Raw genomic sequence first — 19,553 nt, forward strand, 5'->3', positions numbered from 1 at the left:
GCTGTTCTGGAGGCAAAGAGGGCCCCACCCAGTACTTGCAAGGTGTACCCAATAACATGGCTGATGAGCATAAGCAAAAGTTCATACAGTGAGACAAATGTTAATAAAGTGTTAATAGCCTTGTTAACACATTTCTGATGGATCACAGGAATTCTTTAATTTTTTTAATCTTGTGTTGTACAGCTGTTACAGGTGTGACAACTGATATGTTTCAAAGACGCGCAAATAAATTTCCTGTGAAACAAAGTCCAGTTTCCCACAGTTATATTGCTAGGACTTAGTCCAGACAGGAAAGTGTTAAATTTATCGGTACATATATTTCTCCCTGAGATTAACATGCTTTCTAATGCCTCCCAGAACCTAATGTTAACTATTTGCTCTACAGCTGACAACACACACCCTAGAGCAAGTGTACGCATGCACACAACCATCAACCTGCACAATGGTCCACAGTTTGCAGAAACATACACCATGATAAAAAAGGTCCAGATGATCTGGAGAGGGCTATTGCTAAAATGGACTGGTGGCAGCTTAATCTCTATTGCTTGGTGATTCTCATAAACTCACCTCTATAGGAGACCAAGCAGCGTATAACTGCCAGAGTAAACCTAGTATTAACACAATCAACACTAACTACCGAAGCTTTTCAACTGAGAGAAACAGGATTCTTCAAGCTTCCTGTGATACCAACTAAAGTACAACCAATTCAAGTTTTACCCTTTCAGAACAAAAAAAAAATTTACTACTGTAGAAGAGCCATGTGTGTGGCATCACAAGTTATAGAAAATGCAATAAAAAGTACTTAATTTGACATACAGGTAAGGATTTGTCCTTCTTACTCAAGGGTCTTGATTCAGTATTACGGTTTTATAATTATCATACCAACATAGGAACACACTGACATAACAGCAGCTAAACAACACAATTAGGTGGTTGGATGAATAATTTTTTAAAAAATAAACATTTTTCACAGAACAACAAAGTGATCACCAGTCCTATAATTGTTCCATAGTCAGGATTAGGAGTACGTGTGAAAGTTGCCACATCACAATTTGGATTTTTAAATTAGACACAATACTGGAAAAGTATGACTGGTTCACAGTAGTCCACTGTATTTGTCATAATAATAAAAGGGAATTCAGAAAAAATGAACACTTGCAATATAATCTTTTAAAGAAAAGTAATAATTGCTTTTTTATTCCCATTGATATATAAATTTAGTTTTTTTAACCAAGTAAATTTCTACTTTTAAATCATTATAATAGCCTAAGTGGGGGGGGGGGGGGGGGGGGGGCGTCTTAACTAAGTTCATATTTCCCACTAAAATTCCCGTTTTTTTCCCCCACAGGAATAAACAATTCAAACAACAAAATTGTAGATAGAATTGAGGGAATGGAGAACTGAAAAAACAGTGCATATGATGATACTACATACTAGAATGTGCATTCAATATATTGTTTTTACTATAGTGAAACAAATGGACACTAAGCAAGCCTTCAGTACGGAAGCTGCATGAAGTTCAAGCAATGTGAAGAACACTGCCCAACTTCCGTCTCCACTGAGGGAGCACCAAGCACAGGATGGACCTCTCCTGCGCATCTACCGTACCCTCATTCACACCACTAAGAACTTGGAGACCATGGCTGATGGACATGAGACTTTCAATTAGGTTCTTCTGCTTTCTTTGACACGCATGTTCACCATGCTTCAGCTCAGATGCCACACTGAAGATCCACATGGATACTAAATCTTGGTTTGGAAAGTTCCAAAACAAATGCAACTGCCCCATTACCATGTATCTTTTCTTATTTTCAAACCCTAACCCTACCCCGATATGATGGTGCACACATCTCATCCAGCTCACATCCCCCAGCCCACACCACCCTCACCCCACATCATCCCAATTAAAGCTTGAGGTTGGACAAACTGGTCTACTGGTCACTGGAGGATTCCAGACTATCAATGATCCGGCTGAGGCGGATGTTGAGCAGACGGATCTGAGTGTCCAGGTTGTCAATCTTCTCCTCCAAGGAGCTGCCACTGCCCCGGCGCCAATAGGCCCCCACAGGACCTGTCATGAAGTAGACAGCCATGATGAAGCAGAGGGGCAACACAGCTCTCTCAGGGTCCCCCTCAAACTTCTGCAGGATGTAGAGGCAAGAGAGGGCAAACAGAGCTACGCGCACCAGCCAGAAGAAACGCCCAAAGACTGCGTGCAGCAGGTAGAAGAAGCCCCCCAAGGAGAGGGACAGGAACCAGTAGGCCAGCAGCACGGCAGCCACCAGGAGCAAGGCACGCGCTGGGGAGTTCGCCACTGACGCAGGGCTGAAGTAGTGGCTGAGGTTGGATGCTGAAGAAGGGACAGAGGCATCATCAGTTCATCCTTCATGCATCATATGGAGGGGCACATGCCCCAAATCTCAGGTCAACACATTCACCTTTCCAATAAGAGCCTTCACTTGAGAATTCAGCCTTTCCTGTTCACCCTCCAAGCTGGAGGACAGCAGGGAAGTTCTCCAAGAGAACAAGACTGTGGGACCATCTGAATGAATTTGATTTTACAGTGTTTATGGCTTGTGTGTGGGGTTTGTGCTTTCATAAGGCCGGGGGGGGGGGGGGGACTGACAATAGCAACAGAAGTAGAGATAATGCTGAAAGTAGTGAGATAAGTATTATGTGTGTGAGGAGAAAATACTTCTATTTTCAGTTATTTTAAATTTGTTTAATGTACCCTCAATGTTAACAAAGCTATGTTTTATAGTTGTGTTTTTTTTGTAGCCAGGGTGTGATGCGATACCCCTACAATAGAGATACTGGAAGAAGTTGGCTCATGAATATTTTTCTCACGGATACTATTTTTCTCTCACGATAACATTTTTATTTGTACAAATTACTCTGTTGTATAAGCAGGTGACCCACTGCAAACAGCTGTACACTAAACTATAGTAAGAATTAATAAGCCCAGCAGTATTGAATGTGCTTTTCAGTTCTCATAATATTTACTTTAACTGATGGCTGTGGTGGGTTGAGAATGTCTACGTGACACAAATAGGAAGTAAGAAAGAGGAAGTGCGCAGAGGAGTCAGGTTTGGTACGGAAGAAGAGACAGATACGCTGTGCAGTAATTAAACTGAGAAACACCACGGCACTGAACGAGATATATTAACTGTATTAAGTTTCTGAGCCCTATTATATGAGCCCTGAGGGTACAGATAGAGGGGAATTCCTCTTCTACGCACCACGCGTTCTTCGCTGAAACAAACGCCAACATTTCAAAGGCACACGTCCAGAAGCGCGCAAGTTCAACAGCTGCGGGGACCGAGCTGTGAGCGACGCACTGTTACCGGGCATTTTTACCCGACTGTACCGCACAGCCGTACCGCACGTCCGCAACTTACAGTCGATTCCCAGGACGTCAAGCAGGTCTGTCCAGATCTTCCACATGGTGTCCAGGAAGAGGTCCACGCCATGGACGAAGCGCTCCGTGGTCTTGGTGAAGAACTGCAAACAGAGCAGCGTGAAGAGTTAGGGACACTCTCTGTGTGTGTGTGTGTGTGTGTGAGAGAGAGAGAGAGAGAGTGATGTGCCACACGACCAAAGGCGAGAAGCTGCTTTACGTGTCGTTGCTATGGCGACACCAGGTGAAGCGCTACCTGGTAAAGCAGCCTGACTGAGAGCTGCAGGTGAAACGAAGGACAGAGTAAGAATGAGACATGATTAAGCTGCACCCGCAGCCTCCGGTTCGGGACCGTCGGGTCGAGTTCACTGTGCTTCTATTGCAGAAATGAACGATGTTCAGTCTCACACTGAGGCTGCACCATTCATTCGTGTGTGTGTTCACTTCACTTCACTAGGAACACCAGTCCAGTCCTACCTCATAATAAACAACTGAGACTCGTTCTCTTACTTTAAAAGGGCTTCTGTTCTGCAGATTACAGGGGGGGAGGTGACGGACGGACACGGACACACACACACACACACACAAAGTTGACAGCGCTTTGTTTTCTCTCCCGCCCGCTCACACAATCAACGGTTCTCGCGCGACCGGAAACCTCGTCCAACGGGAAGGAAAGCCCCCGGGTTCCGGTGAAACGATGCGATGTGTCTCGTGTTCGTAGAGGAGCCGAGCAGCAGCGCGCACTCCGGCCTCTGTGTGTGTGTGTGTGTGTGTGTGTGTGTGTGTGTGTGTTATACACAGTCAGTTAGTGTGACATCGCCCCGCACCTTCCACTCCCGCTGCCTCGCGGTGACACACACACACACACACACACACACACACACACACACACACACACACACACACACACACACACACACCTTGTAGAGCGTCCTGATCGTTTCCTCCCCGAAGACGCCGCTCAGGGCCTGGTAAACGCCGCTCGCTGCACGCCTGAAGCTGTTCTGGCTGCCCGACTCCTTCCGGCCGCGAGCCGAGTCGCCGCGGGGCACGAGCGCGCATAGGAGGAGGAGGAGCGCAGTGAGCAGAACCCCAAAGGTCTTCATGGTCCAAGGGAGCCGCGCCGAGCCGCCTCTCCTTGTTCACACCGTGTCCCCGGAAGAGGGAGTGCGCGCGCTCCCGCCCGCCAGCTTCCGCTTCCGCTTCCGCCTCCGCCTCGTGACAGCGGCGGCCCCTAGCGGCGGGAGTAGCGAAGAGCGATGTAGATCGAGCCCCTCTTTACGCTCTTCCTTATTTACGACGAAAAACTTTCGCGTTTTACCTGCGTACCTTTGTACCAGAGGTGTTTCCCTGGGACAAAGGTCAGCAGGTGTGTGTTTATACCTTTTCTTTAAAATACCGTGAAAGCATTGTTTCATCTGTGTGTAAAGGCTGAGGTTTGCAACTTTTTTCTTTTACACTTTTACTGCTGAAGTAGTTGCCTCAGTTTATAAAAATGTATACATAAGATAAACAATCCCAAAGTGATACGATGAAATAATAACAGCTCCACACGTGTTTTTCAGCTGGATAACGTTTTGATCCAGACTAGGACATATCGACCACATGTGCATTAGCGTCACGTCGGAGGAATTTGCCGAAGGACCGGACTGTTTCCCGTCGGACAGGATTTCCGGACGGACTCAGGCGAAAGACCGGAAGTTTGTCTTTTTTCCGCAAACATTTGAAACCAACACGCTTCTTGGTGCCCCAGTTCTTCGTTTTCACCTCCAGTTACTTTAGAGTGGTTCGAACGTGTTGATTTTTTTTTTCGGCACACGTCAGATCAGTTGTTATAAAGATGGGGAAGAGACAGCATCAAAAGGATAAAATGTAAGCTTCTTTTTTTTTTTTTAAAAAACTCATGTCATGATAAACTTGTGACGTGAAATCATAATTACTACCCGCCCGGCGGTGGCGGCTGTTTCTTTATTTTCCAGGTTTAATTTTAGTTATTATTAAATTAATAAAAATTAAGACGTTATGGGAGACTCATTACCATTAGTACATTTCGTTTGAATGAGTGTGACTAGGTAGTTATTAAGTTAACCAGAGTGAACAACCGAGTAAAAGTAAGCTGATGCGAAATAAAATTCATGCGTTTGTTACTTCAAACTTGTTCGTTCTCTTATGTTTACATCATTTCTTGCTCTCTTCTAGGTACATCACTTGCACAGAGTACACAAATTTTTATGGAGGAAAGAAATCTGGTACCATAGCTTTTTTCTTTTAATTTTTAATGTTGTAAAAAACTTTTTGTTTTACTATTGTTTTGTTGTGACTGACTGACTGACTCATTCTACATGTAACATTGTGGTCTTAGTCATAAGTGGTGCATTTAACACTGGGCCTTACAATAAAACAGAACCTTTTCTTGCTCTTAACTTAAGTGATCATTTTCATACTTCAGCTAGCCTGCTCTTGGATACTGTTTATTATCAGTTATTTGCACTTTGCAGCATTGTGAAAGCATACATGCACTGTACCATCTATATTTAAGTCACTGATGTTGTCTGTAAACATGTTTTGCAAAGGTACGGTTTCGCTATGACGAGCCATCTGCTGCGTTTAACCTGCAATGTTTAAGATGTATGTCTTGTTGAGTCATTTTGGACTTGTCAGTAACAATTAGCTGACTACCTGAGCCATTGTGTGGTCACAAAAATGCACACCTGTATGCTTAACTTTTTTTTGAAATGCAGTGAAGAGCCGATCGAGTTATACTGAGTCAATGTGACACCTTCCTTTCGTTTCTGTAGAAATTCCACAGGCCAACTTCAGACGTCTCCCCTTTGATCACTGCAGGTAGAAAACAGTCAGCATTTTTGAATTCTTAGACATTTAAGCATAAATATCATTTAGACCAGTGCATTTAAGCTGCACAAAATCACACAGACCTTTTGGAAGACCTTAGGAGCATGTATCGCTCCTATAGTTATCTGCCAGAAGGTTAATGTATGACGAATACTTAGTAAAGAATACAGATGTTGTTTTTCTCATTGTGTTTATTTCCTGGTCACATCTTGCTTCCTGAATTCCTTGTCTTTCAGCTTGTCTCTTCAGCCCTTTGAATATCCTATGTGCACTCCAGACGGAACTGTCTTTGATTTGTTGTGAGTGTTTCATTCTTCAAGTAATATGTAGTGGTAAAATTAATGAACGCTGTTAGTCTTGCAGTACTTTGTGTAGTTAAGACACATCTTCAAAATGTAGAATTATGGTTATGATACCTTGCCTTTCCTTCAACCATACAATGCTAAGCCACTGATTGTAGCAGTAAACAAAGTACAGTCCATATGAAGGTAATGGGTTTCAGGAAAGCCCTTTCTAAGGTGAACTTTCATAACTCAGATGTAATTATAATGCACCTAATTACCACTTTTCAATGGTAGCACTTTTTATGAATTCCTCAGCTCCATGTGACACCTGTGTAATAATAATAATACTTTATGTCTGTCTGTCTACCTTTAACTTTTTCAGTTACTGTATATGGTACTTAGTGTTCATGTCTTTTATTCACCTTTTTAGTGCAAAAAAAGGAGTAAAAACAAACAAAATGCATGGAAATTATACAAATGAATTCAGACTAAGTGAACAAACTGACGTGGTGTCTAACAACACTGGACTGCTCGATTCAACATGAGTTCAGTCTCCACTTAGTGTGTATGGCGTTTGCATGTTCTCTCCTGGTTTGTGGAGTTCCGTCCCAGAGACGCATTTTGGGTCATCTCATGACTCTGAATTGTCAGTAGTGTGTTTGTGTGTGTTGTCAAACTCTTCGTCCCTTTTTTTAATAATTCTTTCACATGATGGAGCCATGATGCACTAAGGAATTAGACCAATAACAGCACCACAAACAGGACAGTAAGCAGACATATGCTGAGCAAACCCGTGCCTGCACTAACTGCAGAGATGAACGCCTGATGCTGCACTGAGAGTGTATAACCCATGGGCATGAAGGAGCCTTTGAAGGAGGAGATAGGCTGTTGTTCGACACGGAGTTGCTACTGCCCCTCATTACTTTTCTTAATTGTGAAAATTATTTACACAAGTAATAAAGTGGTATTTATTTTGCATTTACGAAGAGTTTTTTTAATTTTTCTGTAGTCAAACATTCGTATCTTGGAGGACGCCTGTTAAGTGGTGTGTCCTCTCTCAGTGTTTACCTGTACTGTACAAGTCTGAGAAAATTGTCGTCAACACATCTTACAGCAACCGTAGTGTGTAGTTACAACAGCCAGCGAGTTTATTTTAGTTTACAAACAGGTGGGAAATTGAGGACAAAGTGAACATTTCCACACACAGACACACTTATGAGTGTTGTATTCTAATGAATGCAAAGAGTCACAGAACATAGGGATGTGAATGAGTAGCACTGACCCATTTCACTAATGGTGGCAAACTTTTATTAAATATATTTCCCTGTTTACAATGCTTCACCATAGTAAGCTTATAATGAACCTAAGCTGTGTAATTAAAGTTATAGGAAGCTGCTTAGAGTTGTTACTGGTCTCTTTGCACTCGCTCACATTGTCCTCTTTGTTACCAAGGAGCATAGTTCCCTGGATAAAGAAGTTTGGCACAAACCCCATCTCTGGAGAGGTAAGAGAAAAGTAATTTTGTTAGACAGCATTAGAACAGATTTCCTTACTGCAAAACTGTGGTGTGATTGTACTCCTTTATACTTTCAGACTGCAGTGGTGTTAGCTGTGCAACATTACTGTAGTTTCAGGACTGTCAAGCAGCTATACGGTGCACAAGGTTGTTGTTCTGTCTCGACAGCAGATGCTTCATCACTTCACGTTTTGACAGAACCCAACGAACTTCCTGTCTTACGTTTATGTGATGTAAGGAGAGACAGACAAGCTGGAGTACCATGTGGAAGCTGAGCGGGCTGAGCTGTAGTTGAAGTGGTGTGAACCCGGTTTTTGCCGGACGGTGTGTTTGTGTGTCATTTCCACTGGAGGGAGCAAGATCCTGCGGAGATGGGTGGGCAGCGAGGGTGGTGGGGGGGACGTGGCGGCTGAGAGAAGCACACAGCTGAGGTTTTGAACTGATTTGTACTCCCCACTCCTCGATGCATTCAGCATGCATGTTCATCTCTCCTTTCTCAGCGCCTCCAAGCAAAATATTGAAATCTTGTCTCATATTTAAGTGTGAGTTTTCTGCCCTGGTTTAGGTTAATCCAAACTGAATGAAGCTGAGGTGGAAGGGGTAATAGGACCTTTTTAATCACATGAACTATTTTGAAAAGTCTGTTGTATCAAATTTAAAATGAGTTATATTTCGTATTTGTATTATGTATTATCGAGTGCGGTGCTTTTGGGAGCAGCTGAGAGAAATGCAGGTCTTGGGCGACTCTGCTGGCAGTTGTGTGTCATATCACTGAATGGATACCGTTACGAATGCTGGTGTAAAACTCTTCTCTACTTTCGGTCTGTGAGAGTGCAGCACTGGCCATGTGTAAGAGACCCTTACCAGGGCACCTCAGCTCCCTCCTCTGACAATTCTCCATTGGCTGAATGCTGCAGACACGCTTCTCTGTGCTGCCTTTTACCAGTGGGCCTCTTGTCCAGGCACCGAAAGACATTGTCTTCTGACATCCAGCTGCACTGCACACAGTAAGGCCTGCTGGCCTTTCTGACGGTTTTTCTTATAGCGACATATTTTAGATGCAGAGGTTGCTGTGGACACCTTTACATTCAGATTCGCCACGCTTGAGCATACATTTCTGTGGAGTTCAGACAACAACCAAAAAATGAGTGTAGTGGCACAAGGTGCTCAGTAATTCTCAGTCACATGGGAGGTTTGGTGCTGTGAACAGAGGAACTTCGGAGGAATAAATGTTGCTGTTGTCATACTGCCTGTTTTCATTCGCATGGTTCCCGTTTATCTTAGTAGTGTAACAAAAACACTGCAGGGAAAGACCTAATGTTTTATTTATAAGAGGTTCGTAGGTGTTGTGTGTACAGCTGCGGCATGAAGTCTGGGACAGGATTGATTTATCTGACAAAAGAAAGACTGTCTCACACATGTCTGGGCAAGTGTGGGCAAGTTCTGCGGTTGAGGAATGTGTTTACACAAGATTGTCATCACAGTGTTGTGAAAAGGTATAAAAGGTTAAGTCATTTGTAGCGAGTCATTCGTAATGATTTTTCCTTTCAAGAGAATTCCATGCATTATCACTTAGTTTTAACGTGTTCTGTAAGAGTTTGCTTTTTACTACTTCGGAGGTTCAGGACCCTGCTGCCATGGAGCTCTGTTGATGGGATGAAGCTGGATGGTCTCTGTGTTCTGGATGTTTGGGCCTCTTGGCCTCCCTGGTAGGATGAATCGAGAGGAAGGGTTTAGACACAGCGGGTTCAGACGCAGCGGAGATATGGGGACCTTTCCACCACCTCCAGTGACAACTGGCAAGAGGATTAGCAGGACGGCACGGCGGTGACGTCTGTGTGGATCCACCGCGGATGGCGCCCTGTTTCTCACGCCCATTTCCAGCTCTTTGAACCCCTGCTTCCACCTCCTTAGAAATGTACTGACCTGAGACCCAGTGATGCCCAGGGCTGTTGTGAGGAAGGTCACTGTGCTCTCAGTGGTGTCACTCAGACTTGTGTTTTTTCACCAACAGACCAATAAAACAGCAGCTGATAGTTTGAAAGCCTGACGATTCCCTTCACTGCACTGCTTGAATGTTAACGTGTAAACGTTTAGCCAGATTAATTGACTAAAATGTTTGCTTACATTGTTCGGGTTTCACGGTATCTCTTGTGAAAATAGTCTTCACAGTATATGGGCTCCATTAGGCTGATGACGCTTCCCCTCTCTGCGGGGGCGCGTTGGGTGCTGGGCGGGTCACGACACAGTAACACGGAGCCTCTGTTTGTCCTGTGTTCTCGACGTGTTCTGGGGGGGGAGACGTCGACACACAGATAAAGATGAGTGCCTCGCTTCCCATCTGGTTCCTCCTGTTGTGCGCAGGGCAGGCGGGGGACACGGGCGTCATCGCACCCAGTGCCTCGCATATTAAATTAGAGCTTGGGCCCTGCAGCCGCTGTGGTGACGCACACGTGTGCTGGAGCACCTTGGGCCTGCTTGGCTGCCACGTCATGCACCGTTTCCATGGCGAACCTTAATGGCCCACTGACTCAGCTAGCCACATCACCCACAAGGCTGTGGGTCGAGCGCTATTTCTGTTCAGCGGTGGCCCTGATTTATGGCTCATCTTGGAGAGTTCCCAGGCTGCTCTTAGGGAGCACACTGACAGAACACACTTCTCCTCCCTGCTCTTTTTTGTCAGCCTGTAACCCGTTTCTGTCACTTCTGAGAGGCTCTTGAGTCTCGATGTTAGTTGTTTCTCAGCTCTGTAGGATATGAGGGTATGAGGTCCTCTCTGGTTTGCACTTACTGCAATAACTGCTGTTTATTGCAAAGTTCCTGTTCTTCTGGCTAAAGAGTGTTTGTCCCCTGTGCCTTGGTATTTTTATTTGATTTATTTTTTCCTTCTAGAAACTTGAAGCTAAGGCTCTCATCAAGCTCAACTTCAGTAAGAACAATGAAGGTACGTCTTCCTCTCGAGGAGAGTTGAGACAAAGGTGTGCCGTGCAGCGGAGACCTGTGAGCACATTAGACGCAGCTCGTCGCACGCTTCCCCGACGCGTGGGACACACACTATTCCGTGCACTTGCTTAAGAAACACTGCTCTTACCCTCTGCTCTCTTATCCAGTGCAATGTTCTCATGGAACTGTTTTCAGTTTAAGGCTTTAAGGTACAACAGTAGGGTCCTTCTGGGGCCTCGAGACTTTCCAGAGCTGTACCCACTGCACTGCCTGTTTCCCGATGTTTAGCAGCTCACCTACTGTGCCGTGTGTGTGCGTGCAAGAGAGAGAGACAAGGCATCATGGGCGTGCTGTACTGACAATCAGACTGAGACACACACTCCATGACAGGGCACTGAGACTCTTCTCTCTCCCAAGTTGAGCAGAGCCCATTTGAGGCAGTGCCACGCTGAGCTGTGGAGGCACAGAGGCACCAATGGCATGGGAGCGTTGCGCTCGCTCCAGTTGAGTGTGGCTCCAATGTTTAACAGAACTGCAAAAGCCAACGACCCCTTTGGTGACTTAGGCCTGCAGACAGATGCGGATGAGAAGGAGCACAACGGCCACGTCGCCACTGGCCGCCTTTTCAGGAGAACGCGACGCCCTTTATCAGCTCCCTCCTTTTGCACACTGCTCAAATTTTGTGGCTCTTAATTTTTTTTTTATTTGCTTAGCTAATTGTTTTGTCTTAGGAGACACATTTTTGCACGTGTACACATCATCCATTTATCCTGCAATATTTTACTGACGCATCTTCTGTTATGTTGCTCTCCGAGTCCTTTCTGGGACTTGAACCCACAGTGATTTGGTCACAAGGCCTTAACCATTCTGCCTCATTCAGCTCCGCTGAGGTGAGCACAGGAATGCAGAGTGAGGGCACTAGGCTTTGCTTGGCTTCCATGGCAAGAGAGAAAGCCAGAGGAGAATGTTCTGTGTGCAGAGGATCACATCTCAACTTCATGCCCATTTCTGTAAATGAATGATGAATGACGTGATGGTTGTTTTATCCATTTTTATGTTTAAAAAAAAAAAAAAAAAAAAATTGGCTACTGTGTTCATGTGTGATTGTGGCAACCTTGGATGCCACAGAGTGGTTAGAGCTGCTGCCTTTGGACCCAACGGTTGCAGGTTCGAGTCTCACCTCTAGCTGTAGTACCTTTAAGCAGGGTACTTACCCTAAATTGCTCCAGTAAAAATTTGCCAGCTGTATAAATAGGTATAAATAATAGCTGTATAAAAGGGTGAATAACTGTAAGTAGATTAACATTGTAAGTCACTTTGGAGAAAAGCATGAGATAAGTGAATAAATGCAATGTGCTGATGATAACAGGGAACTGCTGTCTGTTCCAGAAGTGGTGCTCTGCTGAATGTCACTTTACTTTACACTGGGGCAGGCGTCCTCAGACTCTTACTACTTTATTCTCTTCTCGTGACTCAGGGAAATACCATTGCCCAGTCCTGTACACCGTTTTTACCAACAACTCCCACATCGTGGCCAACAAGGTGACTGGGAATGTGTTTTCCTATGAGGTGAGCTCAAGGTAGACTCCATGGCCTTGGAAGAAGGCCGCTGTTCTGGTTGAGTCATCTTGAAGATCGAAAGAGTTTTGATCACTACTTCTGCTTGCAGGCTGTGGAGCAGCTCAATTTCAAACCTAAGAATTTCAAGGACCTGCTGACCGATGAGGCCTTCACACGACAAGACATCATCACCCTGCAGGTGAGGACACTGGGTCGGTAGTGCACAGCCATGTCCTCAGGCTTCACTTTGCATTCCCGTTTTCCTGTTTGTGCTGCGTCTGAAAAGTCCATATTAATTTATACAGTGCCTTGTCCAAAATGAGTGCGCTACAAAGTGTATCAGCGGTACTTCTGGGCGACCTGATGGCACATAGCGCTGGCGTCTCTCTCTGCGATGGGATGTGGGTGTCGTCCCTCCTCAGTCTGTGTGCAGTTTGCATCTCCCCATGGTCACATGAGTTTTGTCTTAGTGCTCCGATTTCCTCCTGCAGTCCAAGGACACATATTTCAGCTGAACTGGTGACTCTCAATTGCCCTGCGTGCGTGCGTGCGTGCGTGCGTGCGTGCGTGCGTGCGTGCGTGCGTGCGTGCGTGTGCATAAAATGGATTTGTTATATTTTTCCACTAATTTAGTATTGGTAATAGTACTTTTATGCAGCTAATTGTATTGTGAACATCGGTGCATATGGTGAAGGAAACAGACCAACTGTATTTAAGTCACACATCTGCTGCTATGTCGCTCTCCTAATGTAATGCACAAATTGTATTTTCTATGAGATGTACGTCGCTTTGGAGTAAAGCGTGTGCTAAATGAATAAATGTAAATGTAGAAGAGCTTTAGATTCAGACACGTCACTGGCAGACGAGCGGTTTAGTTTGGGTGGAAGCTCACAGCACAGCATTGGAATTAGAACAGCCCATAGTGATCCTGTGAGCTTGGGGACAGGAGACATGGAGAAAAGACAGGTAGAGTCAAACAGGATGTTACGTGGATGACAACAGGGAGAGGTGAGAGCGTGGAGGAGCGATGAACCTCGGTGTAGCCAGTGGAAGGTAACAAACTAGGTTTACTTGAGAGTCACATGTCTGCAGCTATGTCTCTTTCTCTTAATGTAATGCATAAATTGTACTTTTGCTGAAATATATGTCGCTTTGGACAAAAGCGTCTGCTAACTGAATAAATGTAAATGTAAGTGAGGAGCTACGCCATGCAGGAACCTCCCTGTTAAGGGCCTCGGTTGGGGGGCACGGTGGCACAGCAAGTAGTGCTGCTGTCTCATAGCGCCTGGGTGGTGCAAGAGAACATGGGTTCGATCCCCGCTCAGTCTGTGTAGAGTTTGCATGTTCTTCCCGTGTCTGCATGGGTTTCCTTCCACACTCCAAAGACATGCTGTTCACAGTAGTGCGTGAGTGACAGAGAGAGTGTGTGAGTGTGTGAGTGTGTGTGTTCGTGTTCCACTGATGTATGGATGAATGACCCAGTGTAAGCAGTGTATCTAGCAGTGTAAGTCACCGTGGTGAATAAGGAGTATGGGCTGATAACACTACATAGAGTTCATTGTAAGCTGCTCTGGAGAAAAGTGTCTGATAAATAAATAAATGTAGATGTAAGGGCCTGCCAGCTGTGGGCAGCCAGTGGCAAGGCTAGAGCGCTGGATTAATGTCTCTGTAGCAGGGGCGTTAAACAGCAGATAAACACCAGGACTCCCACTGAGCTGGAGAGGACAGGTGGGAGATGTCGGAAGAGCAGTCAGTGTGGAACTGAGAGAGTGGATGGAAGAAAGGCTGAGACAAGGAGCTGAGTGGGGCAGTTGGTGAGGGAGGGGTGGACCTTGCGCATGTTGTACAGGTCTAGGTGACAGGTGTGCGCCAGTGAACAAACTGTCACTGTACATGACTGCTTTGCTCCGTGTGCCACTAGTGTCCAGCAATGTCCAGCACATAAGATTACATGAAAGGTGCAAAGGTGATGTTGCTGAGAGATACCAAGAGATCATAAGGAGTACTTTATAAGTACAGTGAGGTGAATTACTGTTCCTCTTTCTTGCTGCTACGGAGTTTGTGACACAGTGGAATTTTCAGCCTTGTTTTTGAGCAGATTAAACCTTTCACCTTGCCGGATGCCCGCAAGTTGCCTGGGAGACAGAATATTTTGTGCCAAGTCTGCATGTCGCTTGTACTTGCAGTTACTGAGTGCTGCAGTCGAGCTGCTGAAAACACCGATACATAATTCATGGTTCTCCTGTCAAAATGCAAAAACAAACATGTCACAGCACTGTTTCTGGTCCTAACCTTGACTCCTACCAGCTGTGAAGATTGCATTGCACTGCGAGGTGGATACACTACAGTATAGTTACGCTACAGTGTAACGATGTAGGTTGAGCTGTGTAGATGTCATTTTGTCCTCCTGCATTTTTCTCAAATATCCGTCTTTGTGTGCGCACGCGCATTGACCCAGTGGTTTTCACCCTTTCGTCACTGAACGTATCCTCAGGTCGTGTACCCTATCCTGTTACGTCCCTGACGAGTCAGCGCGTGAGCTGACAAAAACCAGACCTGTGCTGGATGGTGGGCAACGACTGACAAAGAAAGTGGTGTAAAACACGGTGACTGTTATTCGTTTACACCAGTGTCCTCATCAGGCACGTGTGTGCAGCTGTGCAAAAGAAAGGACAACTCTTGGAGAAAACGATTACACCTCTGCTGTAGTTAGTTAATAGTTGAGTAAAAAAATAGACTTTGGTGGTAATTAAGATGATGAAGCCCATGCAGAATCACGGCGATCTTGCAGAACCCCTGGGCACCGACAGTAGCGCCTGGTTGACAACCACTGTTCTGACCGTTTAAGAGAAAGTTGCGAGGAACACTACATATCTGTGGTGACTCTGAATCCGTCTTTACTCGTTTTCTTTCGCAGGAATATTGTTAGGGAATGAGAGGCCTGTAGGGATGGGTACCCTGCGCTTGCTGTCGGTGGCCAGCGTTGAGGGTACAGGCAGGTGCTCGCCGCTCCCCAGAGCAGCAGGCCGTTCATGTACATCAGGAAGAGTCTCTTTGTGGAGCTGGGTAAAATGTGGTGAAACACCACCACGAGAAATGGGCCACATGCTGTTTCAGTGGTTTGTGCCCACCTCAGTGTCATATGCTGTGCCGAGGAGTAGATGGTTCTGCCCCTCGCAGGCAGGGTCACAATCCCAGCATGGGAAGAATTTGCCAGAATTTGCCAGAATTTACCAGAATTTGTCAGAATTTGCCAGAATTTGCCATCCCCAGACTAACCAGTGTGTTTCTTTTGGGCACTTCTAGTGAGCGGTGCCTTGAAATGTTCTGTGACATTGACATCGGCGCAGCATCAGTACGAACCTGGTGTGTGTGCGAGGCCTCGTGGGCCAGCGCCCCCAACATATCTGCCCAAAGCAGGACAAAACTGCTTTCTCCTCTCGGTGGCGTTTCCTCAACCCGCAGAACGCGCCGGTCGCCCTTCTCTGTTTCATTAGGAACACGAAGTGCTGCAGAAGAGCCGTGCAAACGGCCCTCGGCCGCTTTCAGAATCTTGTTGTGGGACATTCCAGGGAAAAGGGGTGAACTTCAGCAGCTTCTCAGGTTTTTCTCATCTTGTGTTGACTTTGTCCCACGTTTCCATGGCTTTCACCTGCGTCCTCCTGTGCTCCAAAATTGAACGAAGCACAAGGAGGGCGAGGGGCTTATCATCATCATGCTGCTGTTGCGCTGTCTGTAGTATCTGTACTTGGAGAGTCGTGTGTCTGTATCTAAAGTGCTCCCTTTGTTCATGAGCAAAATGCTGTTTGTTTGCTGCGAGTTGTACGTCGCTTTGGAGACAAATGGCTGCTAATTGAATAAATGTAAATGTCAACAAGCTGAACTGCTCCGAGGGGTGGGAGGGTGGCACCAGAGATCAGAGCGGCGCCATGGCTTTCAACTGCAGTTGAGGAGAGACACAACTGTCCTTATTAGAACGGTCCTTTTCACACACACTGCAGTTGAACGTGAACCCGTTTCTCTGTCGCAGGACCCCACGAACCTCGACAAGTTCAACGTGTCCGACTTCTTCCACGTGAAAAACAACATGAAAGTTCCAGATCCAGGTTGGTACTTTGAATGTTTGGTCTCCACGGGGTCATTTAGCCTAATGTGTTTTTACTGAGTGCAGTGAGACCGTCCGCTAGGTGGCGTGGGCTGGAACGCGGGGTGCCGGGACATGAACTTACCAGTACTTACGGCTTTCCCCGTGCACATTCATTTTTGAACAGCAAAGAGCACTTTTTAAGCCTCTTCTGATGATGATGTGCCTTGCATGATTTGTGGCAATGTGCTTCGCTTCTCACCCTGATCTGACAGATGAGGAGAAGGCCAAACTGGACCCTGCGTACTATTTGAAATCCACCAATCTGGAGACCCAGGAGACCCTCGCTGAGCTCTACAAGGACTTCAAAGGAGATGCCTTGCTGGCGTCCACCATGAAGGAGCCGGAGAAGAAGAAAACGGACAAGCTCAATGCAGTGAGTGTGAAAGTGCTCCTCTCTAGCCTACCACAATGGGCCCTGCCAGCATGAAGGTCCCAGTCGCACAGTTCTCTGCTCTGGGTCACTTTCTGGCTGGCAGTATATGACATTATGACAACTATGTGGAGTTTCTTTTATTTGTTCACTTAACCTGTCACTTCATTGACCCTCGTTGGTCCCTACAGTTCGCTCTGCTAACCCTGCAGTGGTTTTCAGTGGGTTCTTGTGGGGAAGTTTGAAAGGATCACTGGTAACCAAAGTCCTTGGGGTGTTTTTTTTTTTTTTTTTTTTTTTTTTTGCCTGCCTCTGTAGGTCGAGTTGTGTGACGGGGTGTCACAGGGGCAGAGAAGCGGGTCAGAATGGAAATGTAGGTGAACCGCTCGCTCCCTGGAACTGGAGCACACTGACAGACTCCAGCTCTCTCAGACAGGGTTTATCTTGGTCTACTTAACGGTACATCGAAGAGTCATCGCTGAGCCTGGAGAGCTGTGTCTGCGAGCAGAGTTCCTCATTCCACCATCTCTTCTAATCAAAGTGAATGTAGCACCAGTGAGAGGTCGTGCTGGATTTATAGCCTCTCCTCGTTTTTCCGCTCAAGACGGCGTGGCTGTGAGAGCTGGTGTTTGCGCAGACCTTGTGTGACCCAAGAGATCAGGAAGTTTTATGGATCACTGTGACCTCAGCAAGGCTGCACTTTGTCGTAGCAGAAAACGGATTACCAATTGGCTTACGACTCAGCCTGTAAAGTCCAGTGGTTCGCCGGCAATGTGCAGACGTGACCCAAGGCCTGTGGACCTTAACAGGAAGCTTAATTGAGATCAGCTTTCAGTGTCACATCGGGTCGTCACTGCAGTACATGTGTATTTCATAAATGGAGGAGTTTCCACCTCAAATGGACATATACGCGTCGTACGGGATCCCCCTCGGAGTCGAGATGAAGGACAGACACTCGCCGTGTTTTTCGTCCTTTCGCTCATTATTTTATTTACAATGTGCTGGGTGGGAACAAGGTGGTGAGGGGTTTTGCAGGTGTTTCTTTACTTGATCAGCTCGACAATTTTGTTTCTCCCTCTCTAGTTTGGTCGAGTACCGTAATTTTCTGTACTCTGTACTTCTGTTGATGTGCTCACTGTACCAGCTCATCCTCTCTGACCTGCCGTTGTCTTTCTCTCCCCGTCTGTCTCTTCAGGCTCACTACTCCACTGGCAGAGTGGCCGCCTCCTTTACCTCTACGGCCATGGCCCCACAAACCACTCATGAAGCTGGTAACAAGTGCACCATAAGCAGCAAAATGCTGTTTAGCTACTCGATTTCACTGAAACAATGGCATCCCAGCTGTAGTTGGCGTCGTTCAGTTTCCTTCGTGTCATTGAGGGCCGCATTTCTATTCCAGTTGACACTGCAGGATTTCCACTGGGAAATTTAAATGAATCGGTGGATGAAATTGCACTGGGTTGCAGCTGCATACAACATAAACATCAAACATACATACATTTATTCCTGTAGTGACATACAGATATTAAGTATTTAGCCCTCGCTTGTTATACAGGCTGACTTAACAGTGCTGTGGTAAACTACCCCAGTCATTTACCCTTTTAAACAGCAGAGCTGTGTATCATATTCTCACACACACACACCGAGTCACCGGTCTACCTGAAACGCTTGTCTTTGCACTGTGGGAGGAGACCAGAGTTACTGGAGGAAACTCACACAAAGACGGGGAGAACATGGGAACTCCACACACACTGAGCCGCATTCAGATAATGTCCGAACTCAGGAATTGTGAGGCACCAGCGCTACCCTCTGTGCCGCCATGACAGGTTTGCCGGTGAAACTCGAGAGCCAGTGGAGAGTACATGTTGCTCTGATGTATACGTGAGCTGCACCCAGGAACTGCAGTCTGCTCCTAGATTGTTGCAATTTGCTGCTGAGCTGAGCTGAAAACTAAATACCTGTAGAGAGTGAATGAGTATGTGTATGACTGAATATGTGTGTATGTGCACTGTGCTTCCTAGGGCTACCTCTGATCACAAGCATCACATATTGTGCTCGTTTGGAGTAAAATGCACCCTAAAGGGATCGTGAGCACATAATGTAGTGGTGTAATGTTGAATTGGCAGGTTCACCGGTCCTCCTCGGTTTGTTTTGCCCTGCAGATGCAATTTCGGACGATGAGGTGCGCTACCAGTATGTGAAGAAGAAGGGCTACGTTCGTCTGCACACCAACAAGGGGGACCTGAACCTGGAGCTCTACTGTGACAAGGTGGGATCATGTTGTGATGTTAAATAAGCATTTAAGCCGTGTGTTTAAGCATCCCGTGGAGAAGCGGTAAAACGGCAGATATCGAGTACGTGCACATCATACACATCAGTTCCACTTGTTTTTAAGTAATTAAAAAATCGTTGTTGCGAAGCCTCATTCATGCCTCTAATGTGATCATTCAGAGGCCCTCAAACTAGTCCGTGCTGTGATGTAA

General features: G+C 46.0%; 2 protein-coding genes across 2 annotated transcripts in view; one reads left to right on the forward strand and one right to left on the reverse strand.

The window, feature by feature from the left end:
* Positions 1-1,290: 1,290 nt before the first annotated feature.
* bri3bp (bri3 binding protein) lies at positions 1,291-4,587 on the reverse strand. The gene is made up of 3 exons (XM_029247333.1): positions 4,318-4,587; positions 3,399-3,501; positions 1,291-2,350 (listed from the first exon to the last, which is right to left on the reverse strand). Exons 1-3 carry the CDS (start codon positions 4,501-4,503, stop codon positions 1,932-1,934), a joined length of 708 nt encoding a protein of 235 aa, XP_029103166.1. The 5' UTR covers positions 4,504-4,587; the 3' UTR covers positions 1,291-1,931.
* A 32-nt stretch (positions 4,588-4,619) lies between these two features.
* Positions 4,620-19,553, forward strand: part of ppil2 (peptidylprolyl isomerase (cyclophilin)-like 2) — a 34,128-nt gene continuing 19,194 nt past the window's right edge. The window contains exons 1-13 of the mRNA XM_018728754.2: positions 4,620-4,766; positions 4,963-5,269; positions 5,597-5,646; positions 6,196-6,241; positions 6,487-6,549; positions 7,987-8,038; positions 10,943-10,994; positions 12,471-12,562; positions 12,663-12,752; positions 16,584-16,659; positions 16,913-17,073; positions 18,266-18,341; positions 19,233-19,339. Coding sequence (XP_018584270.1) covers positions 5,238-5,269; positions 5,597-5,646; positions 6,196-6,241; positions 6,487-6,549; positions 7,987-8,038; positions 10,943-10,994; positions 12,471-12,562; positions 12,663-12,752; positions 16,584-16,659; positions 16,913-17,073; positions 18,266-18,341; positions 19,233-19,339 — 897 coding nt within the window. The 5' untranslated portion in view covers positions 4,620-4,766; positions 4,963-5,237. The remainder of the gene's footprint in view (positions 4,767-4,962; positions 5,270-5,596; positions 5,647-6,195; positions 6,242-6,486; positions 6,550-7,986; positions 8,039-10,942; positions 10,995-12,470; positions 12,563-12,662; positions 12,753-16,583; positions 16,660-16,912; positions 17,074-18,265; positions 18,342-19,232; positions 19,340-19,553) is intronic.

The sequence above is a fragment of the Scleropages formosus genome, chromosome 21 (genome assembly GCF_900964775.1).
Source record: "Scleropages formosus chromosome 21, fSclFor1.1, whole genome shotgun sequence".
Taxonomy (NCBI): Eukaryota; Metazoa; Chordata; class Actinopteri; order Osteoglossiformes; family Osteoglossidae; genus Scleropages; species Scleropages formosus.

Bases quoted from the DNA above. Each gene is read 5' to 3' on its own strand.
- bri3bp (XM_029247333.1), bottom strand. From the start codon at position 4,503: ATGAAGACCTTTGGGGTTCTGCTCACTGCGCTCCTCCTCCTCCTATGC. The intron at 3,502-4,317 runs GTGTGTGTGTGT...CTCTGTTTGCAG, and splicing joins CGATCAGGACGCTCTACAAG to TTCTTCACCAAGACCACGGA. The intron at 2,351-3,398 runs GTAAGTTGCGGA...TCCCTTCTTCAG, and splicing joins TGACGTCCTGGGAATCGACT to CATCCAACCTCAGCCACTAC.